Source organism: Aythya fuligula, chromosome Z (assembly GCF_009819795.1).
Source record: "Aythya fuligula isolate bAytFul2 chromosome Z, bAytFul2.pri, whole genome shotgun sequence".
Classification (NCBI taxonomy): Eukaryota; Metazoa; Chordata; class Aves; order Anseriformes; family Anatidae; genus Aythya; species Aythya fuligula.
In genome coordinates this window covers 37,409,409-37,430,526 of record NC_045593.1, presented here as the reverse complement: position 1 = coordinate 37,430,526, position 21,118 = coordinate 37,409,409, and the positions used below count along the sequence as shown (strand labels likewise).

The window sequence follows — 21,118 nt, the reverse complement described above, 5'->3', positions numbered from 1 at the left end:
AGCGTTTGGACTGTGCTCTTAATCACATGGTCTAAACTTTTGGGTAGACCTGTATGTTGCCAGGAGTTGGACTCGATGATCCTTATGGGTCCCTTTCAACTTGGGATATTCTATGATACGCGTGTATGGTATTTCACAAAGTGCTGGTCCTCAGTGCAAAGAACTTAGTTTTCATAAGTCACAGATACAAGTCTGATATATTATGAGATAATTAAGGAGAGAAAGAGAGGCTATAGTGTGCTTAGGATGAAATAGGACGGTGGTTACTCCGAACTCAATGGTATATCTGCAGATAAGGAGAAATGATGATAATGTATGTGGTATGTAGAAGATAACAGAGTGCAGAAAATACCAACATGGCAACTCCTGAAGGTGCTATTTGTAGTTTGTCTATGATCCAAACCCACAGAAGTATGCATTTGAGGTATTGTAATATTCTTAAGTTTTCAGCCTATTGTAGACTTCTAATACTGTGTTGAGGAAACCAAAACACATGAAGCGCAGTAGAACAGCCTATTTTCACCAGGGGAGAAAATAAATTTCATCAAGTTTCCCAAAAGGATTTTATTGATCCTTTCCATATAATATTTCTTAGGTAGGTAAAAAAAAAAAAAAAGAAAGAAAAAAAAAAAGCTTAGTTATCTGATCATAAAAAGCTTGAGATAGAAGTGTTCTTCCTATAGTTAGTCATGTTACTGATCAGGGGATGAAAAAAAAACAACAAAACTTTTAAGATTAGGGTGACTGTGGTCTGGACTCACATAAAAACAGCAGTATAAGACAGGCCAGTGATTTAAATTTTCACTTGGAGGATATTTGAGTAGCAAAAATAACCAGTGCCCACATACCTTTCTACAGAGGCATATTTTTAGTTGTGGCTTAACTTCAAGGTCCAAGGGGCTAAATGTTTTCTGCAATTTCCTTAATTTACTGCAACAGCCAACTCAGCTAAGGAAAAACATGTGAGTGAAAGAAACTCCCACAGGTGGAATAAGATACTAGCCTCTGGGAATTTCATCGTGGTGCAGATGAGGGGCTCCTGTGGGAAAACTATTTTATATAATAACAGAATAGGATTTGCAAGATGATAAGAATACAAAATATGAAAGTCAGTTTCAATTGAACTTGACAAGAGAGATGGAAGCACTGAAGATATTACATTTTTCCATGTTTTGTGGAAATTGGTGCCTTGGGAAGGGGAGGATAGACCCCACCAACCAGTGCTGCCAGCAATGGATAGGCAAGACAAGTTGATACTAGTATTTTCTACTGGGCTTTCTTCCTGACACATCAGCCTGGGTGCACAGTAGCACATGCTAACACCTGCGCACAAATGTGGGAGGCAGGTATCTCTAAATGCCATGGAGTTGCTCATGTGTGGATAAACTCTAGATTGGAAGAATTGAAATAATAAAATACCACCTAGATCAATTTAAAATGGTATCAGATTCCCAGTCATAACACTAATCTGAACTATCTCTCCATAGTTTGGTGGGTGTTGAACTGGCTGGCTCCATTGGTTTTTCTTTTGTAGAGATCTCAGTGAAAATGTGCAGCAAAAATCTTTGTGCCTGCCTCATTTGAGCAAATAGTATGAAATGAATGACCTGTCCTAGTTCAAAGCATTAAGGTTTAAAAAATATAAGTGTCTGAGAAATCAGAACTAAGCAACTCCTGTCTCTCTAAGTTATTAAATGAATTGTTTCCCAAGGATAGGAGTATTAGCAAAGCTTGTACGATACATTCCTAAAGATTAATGTTTTCAGTTACTACCTCCGCTTTAGGAGAGAATTGGAATCAAGTTTAGGCTGTGTCCCATGAACTAGCAGCCACAAGCTGATGGAACAAGAATATGGAAAACAGTCTATGTATAAAAATGATTATTTCAAGGATTTGGGGAGCCCTGGAAGAGGAGGAGAGAGTGAGAGAGGAAAAAAAAACAAACAAAACACAACAAAGCCTAGCCTCATAAGGCCATCTTAATGAAGGTTTAAGTGATTTTGATGAATTGAACAGATTGTTTTGGCATCCTGACATCACATTTCCTACACAATTGTGTATGTTTTCAAAGCATAAAATGGATTGGTGGCTGTGAAGTGTTCAGTGTGGTAAGGTGAAAGTTATCTGAATGCCTAGAAGGGTAGTAGCTTTATTTCTTAGGGTGTTCCTGCAGTAAGGTATAGCTTGCTGGAGTAGAAGAATGAACTCTTGTGCAGCCTTCTGGGAGGGAAGTTGGAGAGGAGAGAGTAGAAAATGTTCAGTATAGGTTAATATGCAAGTGTAAGGCTTTTTTTCCCCTGTATCTTCATGGAAATGATCCATTTAATTAATTGTGGTGATACCATACCCCCAGAGTCTCTGCCAAATGCTTAAGCCGCTTGCAGACAAAGATTGGAGGTTTGGTGGTAACCTCCTCTCTATACTGTAAGAGCAGTCGTTAAGGATAGAGAGGTGAAATCTGCATATTTCAGTAGTTATGATGTTTTCATTAGCATATCAAAGGAGTTCTATCACTTGAATTTATCAAGCATGTGTAATTTGCACAGATGAGGAATGGGCTTGACTATAAGAGTTTTTATAAGCTGTGTTTTGTAGGTTTGCAGGGGAAGGGAAGTGAAGATGTTAAATACAGAAATATATTAGGCTTGGGGTGTTGTTCAACAGAAATATCAAGAGGTTTTGTGTTGAATAGCATCTTATAGATAAAAGAAAACCTCACAAGTATTACAGCAATTTCAGTTACCCAGAATAATTATGTTACACTGTAGAAAAGCAGGTGTATAATTAACTGTAAGAGCCAGTCATTCAATTTACCGGATTCACATGGAGATTGCTTTGACTTTTAATGTTCATAAGTAGGTTATGGTACTAACTGATAGGTACTTAAAATGGAATTACAATTTCAAATTGTGCCCTTTTACCATGTATATGATATGCTTCTCCCTACATTGATTTTCATATGTTATTACCGTGCTCAGTATAAGAAGTTACGTGAAGTCACCTGGTTTTCTTCATAATGCTCAATTGGATCTTAACCTAATTTTCTTTTAACAAGATTTTTTTTCCAGTAGGCCACCTGCCTTACATCCATTAATAAATGTAGTGAATAGCACTTATGTGTTGAAAGTAGCTAATTAAGAATCACAAAAGTCAATATATCTGCCTTAGTAATTTAAAAAAAAAAAAAAAAAATGTCCAGTTTGAGTGTTCTGTATTTGTCACTTCACAGAAGTTTTTTTCTGTAGTACTTTATGATTACCTATATCCTTCTTCTCCAACTCTTCTGATGTTTTTCTTGGTTCTGAAGCCTTCAGGTAGGAGTAGGTAGTGTCATCATGATTGTATGTTCAAGTTTTGGGCTCCTTTAACTGACTTTGCCATGTACATTCTGTGTTACTGGGCAGTACATTTTCTGTGTGCACTTCATTTCTCTAACTGTACAGTGGACATCTTTGCTGGCTTTTATTGTTTCATCTTTTGTGTCTGAAATCTTTAAGCTTACTCTACCTGTGGGAAAGCTTAACAGTGTGTGGTACTCAAAATCATTCTTGGAAAAAAAGAAAAAATAATAAAATGGATCAGATAGGGTCTATCTGTCTTTGTTCTTGGTCTTGATTAAAGCAAATATTTCCTACAAGAAAAAGATGCTGTTAATTCTTCCATTCTCCAAAGTCTACCCTGGAGCAAAAGGAGGTTTCATCATTTGTGCCATCCTAGTAGGAATGTAAACAGCTGGGGGAGAATCAAGATGTTGTGGACCAAAGTACATTTTACCTTGATGCCATTTGCATACACATGCAAATATTCTCCATAAAGTAACTACCATACATTTTGGAGGGTAGTAGTGACTAAAAACAGAATTTTGGCATTGTATGTTTTCAACATTGTCCTTTCATTGCCCTTCTTAGTCTTTTTAATTACATTTAACCGGGTTTTGCTTGTAGGACCAATAGCAGAGAGATGAGTGCATGTCTTATAAGTTAAAATAGCAGAAAGACTATTTATTTGTTCCCACGGTTGAAAACCGTGTGACTGATCTGATCCATCTACTTCCTGTAGTCTTGGTGTGTCTAAATAGCACTGAATGTTGACATTCATTACCCTGGTGAACAGCCAAGAAAGCATCTTTAGTTTCTGATGCACATGACTGAAGCTCTGCTATCAGCTGAAATCGGCTCCTGACGACTGGGATGGAAATTTGGTGTTGGAACAATTCCCGTCCCTCGCTCACCCTCTCCAGTTCATTGTTCACCTCTGAACCTTGCAGCCCTTTCACAGCTCTCTGGGGCTCGTCATGGCAAGTGTTACTGGTTTCACTTCTGTTTTTCCTACTCCTGTGTACTAAGAGTCTCCACGCCCACAACTTTATTATTGTTAGCATTTTCTTTGTAGTATATTTGGTTATGTATTTTGGAAGGTTTTCTTTATGCTCACCCAGCATGAGACCTTGGACAGGCACGTTTTTGACACTGTGACCTTCTTACAGAAGAAAAAGGGTTTTTGTTGTTTTCATTTCTTTTTTTTTTTTTTTTTTTTTTTTTTTGAAGATGCTCTAGGAGGCAGTTTGCCCAATGTGTTGTCTAGCATGTGAGTTCTAGCTTAGGTTGAAGGGTACTTTTAAAGAAAAGACCAGCAGATGATGAAAAAAATCAGGCAAACTTACTTCTCTTGTTTGGCTCTCTTTCATGCTTATCTGTGATAAATTAAATAAAGACAACATCTTGAATTTAAAAAACAAATATCACCTGTCTTTAACATAGAAAGCTACCTTTAAAACAGATGGAGAGAACTGTTGTCCTTCCAGAAATGTACAGAGAAATGAGTGAGAAAGCTTGATGAGCATTACTTTGATTTGGGTACATTTCTGTAAGTGCTTCCCTCTCTTTTTATTTCTTAATCTAATAGTGGAATGCATGTATAGTGTGCTTAGGGTGGCCTTTTTTCCAACCAGGAAATCAGATTGGGAACATAACCTAAGGTGCATCATCTATTCAGACAACTTCCTGGGGCAATCATTCAATTTCTAGGTTAAAAAACCAACCAACCAAAACAAAAAGAAGGTAAGAAACCCGTAAAACTTTGAAAATCCTTCATCTGCTAGTTATCTGTTCATCTTCATCTTCATAACTTCATCTGTTAGTTATCAATCAAATGTACTATGGGAAGTCATGTTTTGGATAATTGAAGTCTGAGGGAGTATGCTTTGATATAGAAAAGCTGTGAGCGGACTATGCAAGTGTCTGAAGGTGTCTGCAACACCGATTTCCACTTTGAGTAGTGCTTTGAGTAGTACTGTCATCTAGTCAATGTGTACTGTAATGACAGAAAGAATTATAAATGGGAGTTAGTTAAATGGGGAAAAATTTCTTAGGCTGAAGCAAATTACTTCCAGGAGTACATAATTTTGCAGATTTGAATTGCTCCATTTTCATGAAAAGTAAAACATGGCATTCTCTTCATCAAAACTGAAGAAAAGCATAGTCTTCTGTTCCTCTGAAGCACCGTTGAGTCATGGCCATGACTGAAACAATGGTGTGAGATTGTTTTCTGCGTGTATGGATGGTCTCATCACTTGAATTTTTGGTCAAGTTGTTTATGTTGAATTGCTTTTCTCTGAGCTGTTGTTTAGTCACACAAAATACATGGAGAAATAATGCTCTGAAGGAGTACCAAGAGAACAAATATGTATTGCTATTAGCAAAGGAAAAGAATTGGAGCTGGAGCAGTAAACTTCAGATTCAGAAGGTTAAGGGATGAATTGTAAGAAGAGTTACAAAGTCTTTTTCCTAAGCTGTTATCTTCATTCACATTTTCATTTGTTTAGGCTTTGTTTGGTAGATGTATAGCTCAATTGGTTTGACAGAAGTGAAAACAGTTCAGTACAAACCAGTATCATTAATTATTTCCATGTGTTACATTCGGTTTAAGTCTGGAACAGAATAACCTGTGTTGAAATTGTGAATACTTTTTTATGTTTTTGTCAGCCCTGGATTATTTAAACTTCAGAATCATAGCTTAAATCATTTAGTGAAACCGTATAAAATAAGCAATGCCTGGGTTCTTTTGAGGGATGAAAATTTTACTTTTTTTTACTGTGAAATGTCTGAGCAACCACATCTCATTTGGCCATTTTTCTGTTTCAGACTGTACCGTGTAGTGTGGTCTGTTAGAATTGTTTGGCTTCAATGTTACAATGAGATAGGGGCTTCTTATTTTTCTTCTCTTTCAGGTAGCCACTTGGACTCTGCAGGTGCTGTTGTACTTTCAGATTCTCCCTCTCTGTACTGTACACACTCTCTTATGCCACTAGAGCCTGTTTCCCTCTTATGTGCAAGTCTACAACAAGAAATTTTTGTTGTTGAACTGGAAAAGTATTTTTAATCTATAGTACATAAGCAAGTAAAACATTACTAATGTTTCAGTCGATAGTCTTACAGGTGCTTTTGTGTGTGTATTCTTTTAAAGAAAATGACCTATTTGTAAATGCAGTTTTGTCTATTTGTTTTCCCCTGACATTTTTAAAACAGCTGAAAGAGTGCAGAACAAATGGCTTTCATGCCTAAGAAAGCTGTTTGCTTTCTTAAAGAAATCCCTAGACAAAATCTATCAAATGTATATTTGGACAGCATTGTCACTTTATTTTTGTTACTGTTTTATAGATTACCAGTATATTAGTAGAACAAATACAGTCTTAGGAATGTAGCATTTTGTAAGGTGATGATTTTCCAAATCTGTTTGTTCTCTTCATGCTAGAATTGGCGTAGAACTGAATCAATTACTCAGGATTAGACCATGTACCACTTTAAAGATTTCCTGCTTTTAAGGTCCGATCTATACTTCTTCCTCTTCCCTTTTCTATTATATATATGCAGGAAAGTTTGTTAGCTATGTGGTGTATAGGACTGAAGTATTTCAGAAGCAATATAGCTGTGTCTGGTTTTCAGGCATTAATATCGTGTATTTACTGTAGGCAGAAAAATAAAGGGGTGTGCGTGCTACAGTAGTTAGAAATGGTGTTAACACTTCAATTTTCTTTTTGAAGAAAATCTTTTCTGTGATTCTTCTTTACAATGCACTCATCATTAGTCTCAGGTGGCAATCTGTTCTCTTGTTCTCTGCCCTCAAAATGTCAGATTACCAAATAGTATAACTGTTGGGATCATTACCTGTGTGCCTACATATACAACATAGGCGTTACTTGCATTCATACACAGCTCTTAAACTGTGTTTATGCCCTGGAGTGTACATTTGCATCATATTCATCATAGAATGGGTTTTCACACAGAGTTGAAATCTGTGTACTTAGGGGTTATTTTTAGTTTTACAGCTTTGTATTGGTCTCTTACACAAGTAATGATGAGTGAAAGCCAGAACAATTGGGCACATTCATTTAAACACAACATAAGTAGTTGTTCCAGCCTTAGCTGTACCCTTCTATAATTCTAAGATCGTATCATATTAATATATCAGTGCTTTGGTTAAATTGGGGTAGTGTGCTATATCATGTTTTCCCATCTGCTCATGAATGCTCTTAACAAAACATGCCCAAAACACTATTTTATTTCTCTTCTTAGTCCCACTGTGCAATTGCTAGAATAGCTGTAAAATGTGGAGTAGCATTCATGATCTCATATGCAGCTGCTCTGAACAGCATCAGGAAGGCTATCAAGGAAGTGGCAGAAGCAACATTGATAATGTTTTCCAGTATCTTCTACTTCTTTTAATATGAATAAAGAATTATTGTAATTAATACTGAAATACTTTAGTAATAAGTGGCTTCCTGCTGACCTAAGTTAAAATACGTTGCTGTGTCTTCAGGCTTCAAAGGACAATAAAGGGGTATAATGGATATTGTTCCCGTAAGTGTAAAATGCTATTGCAACAGATAATCAGGATGTGCTAACTTCATTGAATGATCATCTTTCTTAGATTCTAGTTAATGTTATTTCAAACACTTCCTTTGTTTCTCATGAACAGTAACTGGATTGTGCTGTTGCATCCAAATCGCCACTGTTTCTCAATTTTAAATACCTTATTTCATCTACTTTGAAGAGAACTCCTCTCCCACTTAACTTTTGTTGGAGACTGCTCATTTAGCTTGGGAGATTTTCTAGCCATTCAAAAATCATTTGCTTTTGTTACTGGAATTACTTACATCACTTTCTTTTTAATTGTCATGTAAAATGTCACCTAGATTTATGGTGACTATGGATTGTTGCTTGTATGTGCATTGCAGAATCTAGCCAGGTAACTCTGTGTGCTATGAGTCAAGAGGAGGAGCTTCTGCACCATTTGGAAAGTTAGAAAGCCTGCAGGTGCCAAAGTATCTTTTGATGTCTGTGGATGCTGGGTTGGTTGGTTGAGAGAAGTGCTCCTCCTTGTGGAAGTCTTGGAAGGGGTAGGACATGACAGTGCAGGTACAATGGCATTTCACAAGGTCCTGTGGGTGATTTTGCTACCAGACAGTGTCAGTCCAGAATCTGATATGTGAGAGGACCATTTTAGTCCTCCCCAACTTGTCTCCCATTTCAGCAAAACTGGGAAATAAGGTTATACTGTTTAAATTAACATGAAAGGAAACTTCCAAAGTAAGGTAGCCCTTGCTTGTCCTCTGGCAGTACAGATTCCATTCTCCTTTACAGTTTGCAGCATCTGTGTGTTGAATGGGCTTGCACAGTATTTTGAAATAGTGAAGACACTTTACGTGTCCTGGTTCATCTCAGTTTGTCAAAAGTGATTGTATTTTTAAAGAGCACACAGTATGTGCTGCAGAAAAAAGTCAAGTTAGGACTTCCTAGATCTGTTGAATTTACTGCTTTATCTTTTTTTTTTTTTTTTCCTATTTTTTTTTCCTAGGACATGCAGACAGGCAGTATATATGTGATGCGAATCATTAAATTACATAAAAACACCTGTAAATTCTTCTGAATTACTGGGAGCATTGTAAATGCAAAACTGCAAGTTGCTGCACCTGAGCTGGGGGATGTAGGGAGCTCTCTGCTGTGTTTCAGAAACTGGCAGCTGAGCGTTCAAGGTTTATTGCTGCCTTCATGTGCAAAAGGGCAGAATTAAGGGGAAAGTACAGAGTTCTAACTCGGCATTAATTCAACTTTAATATTTAGCCGTGTTTAAAAACTTACCTTTTTTCAGTCTGGTTTTGAAGGGATTAAGAAACCCTCTTTGCAGGTCTCTTCTCCATGTTTAAAGGCCAGTGCTGAGTTAAGAAGTCCAGTAAGACTTGGATTTGGAAAGCCTTTGATCATGACAGAAGTTTTTCTGCTTTCCTTCCTCCTGTTTTCTGCATGTTTGATTTCAGTTGATGACAGTATCCAATGGTCAATATCTAGATATTATATACAGAAAATGTCGCTCCATGTCTTCGTTAGGGTTCACTTTATTTGTTGTGCTATCTGACCCAACTGGTAGAAGCAGTGGGGATGTAGGCAGGTTGGTATGTGGAGTAGGGAAGTTAATGAGACTGTAAACACAATGCTGACAGCTTAGTTTTAATTTTCTCTCAGATCCCCCCATACTTTCATTTCAGTGTTGTGTATGTCTCATGAAGGACTTGTCAGCATAAGATATTAAGCAAATGGGAACACTTTATTCCTAGTGTGAGCTACTGTTTAGCCTGCATTGAACTCAGTAATTTTTGCTAGCTGCTGTTTGAACCTGCCTGACAATTTGTTGGTATTAATGACTGAGGTGTGCCTGGAGTAAGCTACTCTCCCTTGCCTCATTTTGTATAGAGTCAAAGCACTGGAGCCCACCACCTGGGAAGATGTGGTAGTAGATACCAAGGTCAAAAAGCTTCTGTAGAAATCACAGCTGAATATTTAAAAACAACTTCTTAGGTCAGGAGAGATTTGGTCCTACAGTCTGCCTTCATCTGAAAATAAATACCATTCCTTTAAATACCATTCCTTTATAGTAAGATGTACCTTAACAAAGATGGTAATTAGCAGGGAAGTTCGTTGAAGGGTGAGTGATGTGAGCAAATTATAGGCAAGAATCTATAAAGTACCAGTGCAAAAAACATACAGTCAAGCCAGTTCTCTGTCAGAAGTCTTCTATTCCTGCAAGGACCCACATCGGCTGTTCTGCTGTGTGCACAAAATACCTGTGAGTTGTAACAGTCAGTTCTGCATGTCCCTGATGTTGTTCTGCCAGCATCCGCATGAAAAGAACTTCTGCTTTCTTTACTCACTCTGTCTGTATTTTTCATCAAGGAATAAACACAATAAAGTGTTTGGTGCTGAAGTAGCAAACAAATCTCTTGTTAAAGCTTTTAAAACTGATGGCTATTACCACAATTTTGTTGTTGTCATTTCCACAGGCCTCAGTGTGGTTACTACTAATAAAAAATGAATCCTTGTGGCTTGGTTTGTGTGTGTTCTTTAGGTGCCAGTTCATGTCTGATGCAACACATGGGAATGCGTACATGGAAAACGTAGTGCTTCACTTGTGGAATAAAGAAGCAAAACATCTGAGAGAAGTGAATTAATCCATTTATGTGAGCTGTGGAGAAGGCATATTGCCCTGACAAGTAGGGGACATAGATAATCTAGAACTACAAATCCTGTCCTGGCACGCTGTAATCTTGGGTAATTCATTAAGTTGACATTACCAGAATTTAGTTGTAGAGTGCATTGAATGAGAACTGTGCACTTGCATCTGTTCGTGCAGAGTGAGTGTAACAAACAATATTTCCAGAACAGGTCCTGAGATCTTGTAACAAATCCTTGTTAATAAAATCATGCAGAAGTGATAATAATGTCATTGCAATTTTAATTTAAAGATGCACGTTGATATTTGCAGTTGGTCTCTGTAAGGCATGTTCTGTTTGAGGAGCATTTCAAGTATTTTTATCAGCTGCAGATTACTGCAATGGTATGTGTGTGTGGAAAAGCTGGTCAGAGTGAACATAACAGCATAGCCAACGTGTTCCTGCCTGTTCCTATTATTTTAGAAGTGTTTTTAATACAGCTAGTACTGTAGCTGAGTGTCTAAATAATCCTGTATCAAGGGAAATTAAGTGACAGTGCAGTGTAGGTGAGCACCTGAGGTTTCCATGTTACTATAAGCCACTACCTGTGCAGTGGCACTCAAACAGATGTACACATGTGTGCTTCCCTAGCATTGTGGAACAATGGCTTTTCACCTATCTGAGAACTGCTTCTTGTCCTAGGACAAGTTTAACAGCTTGTGTAGTCTCTCAGTTCCACATAGGTTGGGGCTCCCATGCATTATTTTGCTATACTAATTTGGTGTAGTTCTTGCTTCTTCTATAGTTAGAAAGTTCCTCTTTAACCTGAAAGATACCAACGTTGCTGCTTGTTGTAGTAACATTTGTCTAGAAGTAAAATGAAAATATGATCAGATGGGATGGACTTAGGAATCTATGCAACACAATTATATAACTTTTATTTCAAAATTGCACCTAAAATTGTCTCAGGGGGCTGGAGTTTGATGTTTAGCAAATGCATTTTCAAATATGTAAGATTAAATCTTTCCTTTATGGAGGATCCTGAATTCTGACCAAGGTACAACAACAGCATGGTGTTACAAATCTTGCCTTACGCAGGAAACAAAATGTGCTTTTTTTTTTTTTTTTTTTTTTTTTTCCTGAGAGCATTGGGCCTTCATAAATCTACATATTCTTGCTTTTCCTTTACTTTGCCTGACTCTTATAGTTCTCATGAGAAGAGACACTGTTATAAGTGAACTATAGTTACTCTTATTGCTGGCTGCTTCTTGCTGCATCACAGCAATGATATTCTCTGGAACTATTTTCTCAGTGCAGGAACTACTTTTTTTGTAGGAATCTATAGAGCCTTAAGTAACACAGAGACTACCTTGAAGTTGGAACACACATCCAAAGTATGTAGGAGAGGGGAAGGAAATGCCTTTTCACCATGTAAACTGTTTCCACTGGGTGGCAAGGAGGAGTGGCGGGTAGTGGTGTGTGTGTAGCAGAAACTGACCAGAATTATTAACTCTTAGTGATAGCATTATGCAAGAGCCATTGTTTTCTCTGGTACTTACATACATTTGTGGGTGCCACTTCAGAGGAGTGGAGCAATCACTGGGGAAATGCCTCCCTCCTTCTGGTTGAGGAGGAGGTTGTCTAGCATGGCAGTGTTTTCTGCTTACCTGGTTGGTCCAGAGTGGCTGCTTTTCTAACGCGCTTTGAGAAGCCTGTTAGAGTTTCTGGGTTCTTCTGTCTTCAGAATCACTCCATCCTAATTTCTGTTGCTGATTGTACTCTGTTGGTCTGAACATGACAAAATTGCTCTTGTTTTTTGTTTTCTTTATCCTAGTGGCTTTTTTCTCTCCTATTATTTTTCTCTCTTCTGTGGGTTACCTGACTTCTGGTACCTATCGCTTTCTCACTCCCCAAACTTTGCTAGGATGGTTGCCTGTTGGTTGACCTACACATGCTGTTACAGGAACCCTGGTTGCTAGGTGTGACAGTTCAACAAAACAAAAAAGAGCTTACATCAGTGGGTATTTGTGCAGACTGCACCAAGGTGCTGCTTCTGCCAGTATGTATAATAGCAGCATCCACAAGAAAGGTGAGAAAATTGTCACAACCTTCACTGTAGTTGTAGTCTATGCTCATGGATCTTTGCTCAGTTAGTTAATTCTTTTTTCCAGGAAGCTTTCAACCACAAGACTGTAGAATTCTATCTTTTCAGAAGCCCGCCTTTTGGTTTGGGAAGGCACACAGAGTAGTTTCCTTGTGCTAGAGGTTTTGTAGCCCATCGCCCGAGTTTCAACAAAGACTGCAAGTATAACAGACTTTATTTTTGGAACTGTAATGTGAAACTCTGACATGGTACTATTCAGTATTGCTTACAGCTGTGTAAATCTGAAGGAAGAGAGATTTGAGAGAGGAAAAAGAAAAATATTTATGCTGACTGTTTTCTGCACCAATTAAGTGCTCAGGAAGAAGTTGATGTGACTTCAAAAAAAAATTGAAATGTGATTTGTGGCATACTATGTAATGGAGCCTGAAATATCTGTAGCAGCTAATGTATTACAGTTTTTAAAGTTTTTTATTTTTCCATCTGGATAAATATCTCATGTTTAATATCTTCTTGGTTTAAGTGGCTTTCAGTCTTCTGTCTTTACATCTATAATGGCATTCAAATAATACCAGGAAGGCTTTCCCCTCTGGGTATCTTCTGAGTGTGAAGGAGGAGAAGGAGGGCTACTCTATCTTTGAAAAGCTGTCAGTATGTGTTACTGTAAACTCCTAGTAAACTATGTTTAACTAGGACTATTAAATTGATGTTTTCAGATGCTACAAAGCCTGCGTAAGGGAAGACATGTCAGCATAAGGTGATATACTGTTACTTTGAGGTTCTAAATTGAAATGTTTAGTTTCTACCTTAAAAGCTTTGTCTATCTGAAGCTACCTCTCAGTTTTGACCTATCATCTTAACGTTTTTTTACAAGATGTTTTCAAATCCCACTTTAACTACATGTCCTCTTGTTTCCTGCCAAGAGAAGCAAAATAAGTTCTGTTGCTGGAAGCGTATGGTGTTCAAGAACAACTCTGTAAAGGAGATTATTTTTCCTCCATTTTTATCATCCTTTTCCTTTTCCATTGACTGCGTAAAGTAAGTCGGGTAGTGATAGACAACTGCAGCAGGTGAGCAGGGACTTGGAGTCTTCCTTATTCTTGAAGTCACTGTGTGAGGTTAGTGCTAGCAAAGCAGGAGGAGAATGGTGATGTAGTAGGAAAAACTTCTGTGTTCATTGACTTGGAGATTAACCAAGCTTGCATGTCCTCAGAAAGCTGATGTGCTGATCGTGCTGTGGAGAATATGGTAGCAGTTATTTTTCTGGATGTTTTGGATAGACCTGGTCATCTTTCTGGGATGACAGAAGGTGCTAAGTGCCCACCCATGACACTTTGCTAAAGAAGAGTAATATTGGTATTTCAGCCTTGTGCAGTTAATTGCAAGACACACTTCAAATGATGTATATGAATAGTTTAAATTGCACCTGATACAGTGCAGTGAGCAGCTAGAAAGCAATTCTGAAAAGAGGACTTGTACTAGCCAACAATGACCCATGTGGCAGTGTGAAGTTTCCTTCAGGCAGCCAGTACTGAAAGAGCTAGAGCAACTTTCTGAAAAAGTCAGTCCTCGTGTATGAATTGCATCCTTCTATGAGTCTTCAGCAGAGATGCTGTCAGTGTCCTGTGGTATTGCTGAGATGATATGGCACGTGACTGTAGTTGTGCATATCAGTGCAGCACTGGAAGTGTATGAGTTTGTGCTGCGGGAGTTAGATGGTTTCTCAAGGTCAGCCTGTCTTTGTATTTGTTACCTGAACATCAGTTCTTTATAAAAGTTGTCATACAGCTGAAGAGGAAGAGAAGGCTTCTGTTTCAAGCTCTCTAAAGACGTGCTTTTTGTCACCAGCTTGACTTGACAGGCTACTGCCATTTGTCAGAGAGCTCAAGCTAAGTACAATGGGGATTTCATAGAACTAAAAGCCTCTGCATTTAACTGAAACTTGAAGGTAAATGTTGTACATTGGACCTGGTAAAACCTTCTATGTAAGATTTGTGAATCCTATAGGGTAAACGCCGGTACTGTTTTAACATAGTGAAACAGTTAACCACCCTCAGTGTTCTCAGTACATACTGTAAAGTGATCATGTTTTATTTCACACTTTCCCACTGCCTGCCCTGACAATACAGATTTTTATTTTATTACCATTACTTCTAATTTAAGTATTTATTTAAATTAAATTCATTAGAATTAGGCTTTTATTAGTATTAGGTTATGAATGGATGAAGGGCAATCTCTTGCCCTCTACACATGTAAATTTCTCAGGGTGGAATCCTCCAAATTTTCCATTCTCACGGCAATGGCTTAACAGCTCAATGTCCAGGTAGAGACCAATAATAAGTCATATCCCTCAGGGGTCGGTACTGGGACTAGTACTGTTTAACATCTTTGTTGTCAGTGATGTGGACAGTGGTATTCAGTGCATCCTCAGCAAGTTTGTGCATGACACCAAGCTGTGTGGTATGGTCAAAGTTCTGGAGAGAAGGGATGATGCCATCCAGGTGGAGCTGGATGGGCTTGAGAGGTGAGCCTACGTGAACCTCATAAAGTTTCCAGGACAAGTGCAAGGTGCTGCTGCTGGGTCAGGGCAATCCCAAATGTGAATACAGGTTGGATGGAGAAGGGATTGAGAGCAGCCCTTATGAGAATGACTTGGGCATGTTGGTGAATGAAAAACTAAGCATGAGCTGGCAGTGCAGGCTTACAGCCCAGAAGGCCAACCATTTTCTGGTCTGTGTCACAGGAAGTGTGGCCAGTAGGATATGTGAAAAAATATGTCCTACTATGCGTGTGCACTTTTCTAATGATGTTTTCAAGGAAGTGTTGTTGCAGATTATTTACTCAAGTTTTGTTTGCTTTCAAATCTTTCTGTTAAATAGATGTTTTTATCTTTTTCAGTGTGTAAGGATCCTCCCTACAAAGTTGAAGAATCTGGGTATGCTGGTTTCATTTTGCCAATTGAGGTTTACTTCAAAAATAAGGTAAGGAATCACTTTTCATTTAAAAGAGAAAAAACAAAGAAACAAAATAAAACAAAAACTATATGGAAGTCTTTTAAGATGTGTGCTTTAATTCATAAACGCAGTTATAATTAATGTTTAAGGATGCATTTGTAACTGCTTTTAATTCAAAATCACTAATGTTTAGAAACATATAACTGTATTTAGTAGATAACTCTGAAGTTAGGATTACCTAATAAATTAAAGAAGATGAATTATTCAGTAGTTATTTAGAAGAACACTTATTACTCAGAAGTAGACAGGCTTTAAATAATGCTTCAGAAAACTCAAAAGCCACTTTAAAATTTGAAGAAAGGAAGCTGATCTTGATCATGTTGATTTCATAATGAGCCCATTGTTCTGTTGTAAGTATTGCTGATCTTTATAATTTGTTCACATTTTTGGTCTTTGATAGAGAGTCTTTTAATCGTGTGTCCTAAGTCTGCATAAACATTCTTTTAGCTTATATGTGAACATTGATTCTACTCAACATTACCAGGGGGCATAGTTTAAAATGAAAATTAGTGTCATTCTACAATGCTTGCATTATTGTGATATCTCAAATTTAAGGTCTAAGTAAATACTGCACAGTAAGTGCAGTCCTTTAGATAACAAATACAGAGTTTTCCTTTAATGTACATAATGGGTTCTGTTTTACTCTTAACTTGTTCAGATGAAAAGAATTGGACTTGGGTGGAACTAAAGAAGAGAAAGCTTGCCTGATATTAGACTTAATGAAAAAAAAATTAATAATTGCAATATTATAGGTTCATTTTGTATATCGTGTTTTGGTGGACCTCTTATACTTCACATACGCTTCTAAGATACTTACCTAGTTATAACATCATTTTAATCAAGGCATTTTTTTACTACCTTTAATATGTCAAATGCTTGGTGAAAAGCTAAAAAGACAAGAAAACAGATGCATAATAAGACTTTTTGCTGGAACCTGGCTCACATAATTTGGGTTAGAGTACAACTTTGTTAGCTCTGTGTGCTTTCAGGTAGAAGTTCCAGTATTATCTTTCACAGAAACTCTGTCGAGGTATAAGGTGTAGATAATCCTGCTGAGGCACTTTCTAAGTCGTAGGTTTTGAAATTAATTTTGAAATGTTCCCTGTATCAATCTGTGAGGAATAAAGCTCATTCTACCCACCCCATTTGCTGTTGGATAGGGAAACAGAACTGTCTCAAAGTTGACTGGCCTCTTCGGAATGCTTTTTAGCTCTGTTTCAGACAGGAAAGCAGTTTGATTCATTACAAAAAATCAGATTTTATTAAAGAAAAGCAAAACCTTCTTTTTAGCTCATTTATTAAGAGCTCACCCCAGGTGGACTAAATCAGAAGACGTTGATTCATTGAAGCATCTCTACAGAAAGCTTCCCACCCCACATTTCTTTCTCTGTTTTTCATTCAGACTTGTGATTGCCTTTGACTGTGGAGACCCAAGCGTCTCAGGAGTTCTCTTCAGGAGTTGTTGTTTAGACTGAAATCAAGAGGGCATCAGTAATTACAACTCAGCTCACCCTCAAGCACCATGCAGAATTAGGAAGTTTGCAAACATCCCCGCCCCTATTTTGGTGTAATGGAATACAACAAGCAGCAGTTGAATTGTGAGTCAGCTAGCTAGTTGTAGCAGCTTACCGTTTCTGGGGCCAGTACAATCCAAAGGAAAAGTGGCATAAAATTTGAGCTGACATTCCTGAGGCAAATTACTGCTTTCTGGTGGCTCAGCTACTCATCTTCTTTCAAGATACTTCCATACTTCCAAATATTCCAGAACTGAAGAATAGGATATAGAAGGAGGAAGAGGAGACAGAACATCATCACTTATTCAAGGTAGAAAACTTTACTGGTTCATAAGGAACCCTAATGAATGGAGAGGGCAGTGGTACAAGATGCCACGCCGATCAGGGAGAAAATGCACCCTTTCCCAGGACTAAATAGAAATTGGTAGAAAATCTAATAGTCATTTTGCCCTGACAGAAAATGTTCCAAGGCCAAAATGATTGTGGACGGAAAAAACGATCCTCTGCCAAAAATGTAATCATCATCGTCATCAGGATATAGTTGTTATCTGTTGAGATGAAGTCCTTGAAAAAAGGCTTTTAGGTTGAAAGACTTCTACTCTGGAAAACGCAGTCAGTTTAGAATAAGGTTCATAGACTGCACTATACTCTGCCTTCACTGTCAGGACTGTTTTGAAGTAATGGCAGTGCTAAAGGGAGTGCTTTGTTTAGTAAAAGTTTGACTTGAAATTATTGGTTTTGTCCATCTAACTTTCCACAGAATTCTTTAAAGACTTCAGTTTGTAAATTCTTGTAACTCTGCTTTCGTGATAAAGCTGCTGATACCAGCTGATTCCCTATAGCAACATGACCATTTTCTAAGCAGCCTGGGGAGTAAATTGCTTCCAATTTTTTTTGCAAGAAATCATGTGTTCATCTTTAATGATAAGAAATGTCTTCATCCATGGTAGCCTTTGAAAATGGTCGATGAAGAAAAGAGACCATATAAGGCAACTACTGTCTTCTGTTTTCAGAAATAAGCTACTGCAGGCCTTTTATCTCAGGTCTCTTTCTGTTGTCTCTGCTCCAGGTTTAGAGATGGGATGCTGAACCCTTGACTGCGCTTGAAAAATTTGACTTTTACAATATTACTTTTAGAGATTTCTGTACTTCCTGTTCTTGGCATCCTTGGAATCCTGAATCAAAACAACATTTTTTAATGTGATTTTTTAAGCATTTGGTATTTCTGTCACTGAACAGAGCACATTTTGATCAGATACAGCGTGGGTTATATGCTGAGATTTTGCTGTCTCTTCCTCTTCTTTCCTTTTGGCTCCCTTTTTACTAGCCTTTCCTGAATTTACCCTTTTACTTGTGTTCTGCCTAAAGACTGACATTGGTTTGGTGGCTTCTTTTGCACATCTGGATCCTTGGAGAAAGGGCTATTTAATGTTGCTTTAAAAGAGCACTTAAGTTATTATTTATTATTAAATAATTATTATTAATTTATTTCCAAACTTCTGGAACAGAACTTTGTAAATGTATAACACAAATTGTACTTAATATCTTTTCTCTGGTTTTAGCAGTCACTGTAGTGTAGTTTTATTTAGTCACTGTAGTGTCCTTTTTCAGCTGACAATTTCTCAGAACAGTGGAGCGTTTTCTTCCAAGATAAATTTGCCTTTCCTGTTCTTTCTCTCTCCATATTGGTACAGGGAACATTCAGCTTCATTTTTTTAATTTTTTTATTTTTTTTTTAACTACAGTGGCAGAGAACTTTAAATGCTTGGAAGCTGTGGTGGAATACTTGAATTCTATCTGACCACAATAGTTCAAGGCAAAGAAGTATCATTAATAAACAAACAGATACCATACATGGGAGTTCAAATATAGTTTGCTGCAACAGTCTCATTCTTAGCTTTTTTTTCCAACTTTTTGGGATCTAAGGAAGAATTTGTATCTGAAAATTTACTGCAACGTGGTCTTTACTACAGCTCAGAAATGGTTAAAATTATTGTGTTGGTGACTGAGTTAACTAGTGTAAATTGAATCATGTTATACATGTACATGTCTTTAGCCTATGCCAGACATGATGTAACACTTTCAACTAAGCCTTGTCAGGACAGCTTGAAGTCCATGTATTTTACCATGTGTTACTGTGGGCTGATAGGAACTTCTCTGATTTACTGTAGCTCAGCTGATGGGCTGTGTAAGAAGGAATTCTCTCAGAACACAGAATGGTTAAAAACAACTTAATTTAATTTTAATTGACAGTCTTATGTAGCCCTTGTTTTCAATTTAGTTAGTTTTGGTGTTAGATCTTTCTGTCTGGTTATTTTCAACCCTCAGGAAGAACCTAAGAAAGTTCGATTTGACTATGACTTATTCCTGCACCTTGAAGGCCACCCACCTGTAAATCACCTCCGCTGTGAAAAGCTCACATTCAACAACCCGACAGAAGAATTCAGAAGAAAGCTGCTAAAGGCAGGAGGGGTGAGTCCTGCACCCGTGTCAAAAGCAATCACAATAAAGACATTGCTGCTTATTGCTGGTGCATGATTAGTGTAACAGAGATTGACCTGGCAGTGAAACTAAATGAAGTGTCTTTGTTATTAACTTAGTAAAAGAGCTCAATGCTTGTTTTCAAGTTGAATGGGTGAACAAATGAGAATGTGCCTACCTCAAATACACAATTAGATAGTTGCATCTGATGCCTCTTAACACCCAAGTGATTCACATTTATTTCTGCAAAAGAGAGCTTAGGTTTTTATACGTGAAGCATTGCTTGCTTGACACTCCACAGATGAAATACAGAAGGGCTATTTTGATGAGAGTAATAAGAGCATAAAGTTTTTCTCATTTACTGAGAAATTATTCTATATAAAGCAGAATGAATTCAGTAGTTGTAGAACAAGTTAGAAACAGTAAGTATCAGTAAACATGCTGCATTTCATATAATATATATTACACAGTCTGAACCAGAAAATTAACCAAGACTTGTTCACAATTTTTTAGAATTAGTGTGTACGTAAAAGCCCAAAGGAAGTTAGCCTCTTCAGAGGGAAGAAAGGGTCATGCCTTTAGAAACATATTTATATGACATTTTGTCTGTTAGGGCTCTGCTGAATTTCACAAAATGGCAGGATCGCTCATTCTGGCAGGAGCCACAAGAGGTTCAGCCTGGGCTCAGGCCGGGCTGCTCAGGGCTTCACCCAGCCGGGACACGAAACACCCAGGCCACAGAGGCCCAACCTGCCTGGGCCCCAGCTCCACAGCCAGGCTGTACTGGTGGGGAAAGGCTTCTCCTCGTCTCCAGCCTGAGCCTCTCGTGCCTCAGCCCATGCCCTGCCTCCCACCCCCCCATCACACACCCCTGGGCAGAGCCCGGCCGCATCTCCTCTGTCTCCTCCAGCCGCCCCTTCTCCCAGCTGAACCAGCCCTGCTCCACAGCCTCACCTCACAGGGCAAGGCCTCCAGCACCATTGCCTTGGTGCCTCCCCTCCTTTCTGCCTGTTTGTGTGTTTTTCCAGTACTCTGGAGCCCAGAAATGGGAGCAGCATCTAGAGCACCAAGCAGAGTGGACAGCTCCTGCTCTCAGCTGCCTCTAGGGCCATGTCCTGGTCCCACCACCCCAGGCATTGCTTCTTAGGCACATGGCTGGCTCCAGCTCAGCTCACTGCCATCAGCACCCAGAGCTGTCCTCCAAAGCTTCTCTCCTTCCAAGGCTGTGTGGCTGTAGGACTTGGCATCTGTCCCAATGAGAATTTTGTTAACTTGTTCCTCCAGCCTGTTTGGGTCCCTATAGGTGGCACCCCTACTTTTGAGTGTCAGCTGCTTCCCTTCCCTAGTATGTTGATGAATAGGATTGTGTTCTGTCTCCTCCTGTGGGCCACAAGTAGACACGTGCAAGCCTACATTTTGTGTACGTACATTAGGCCAATGCTTATCTTTATAGTTTTGGGCAGTCAAAAGTATCAAAAATGGTTAGCCCTATTTAATGCAAATACACAACAGTAGGTTCTAG

General features: G+C 38.3%; 1 protein-coding gene across 2 annotated transcripts in view; it reads left to right on the top strand.

Moving 5' to 3' along the window:
* MLLT3 (MLLT3 super elongation complex subunit) overlaps window positions 1-21,118 on the top strand; it is a 140,040-nt gene that overhangs the window by 50,102 nt on the left and 68,820 nt on the right. For both annotated transcript variants that reach the window (XM_032206593.1, XM_032206592.1), the window contains exons 3-4: window positions 15,486-15,568; window positions 19,444-19,587. In XM_032206593.1, the coding sequence (XP_032062484.1) occupies window positions 15,486-15,568; window positions 19,444-19,587 (227 nt within the window). The remainder of the gene's footprint in view (window positions 1-15,485; window positions 15,569-19,443; window positions 19,588-21,118) is intronic.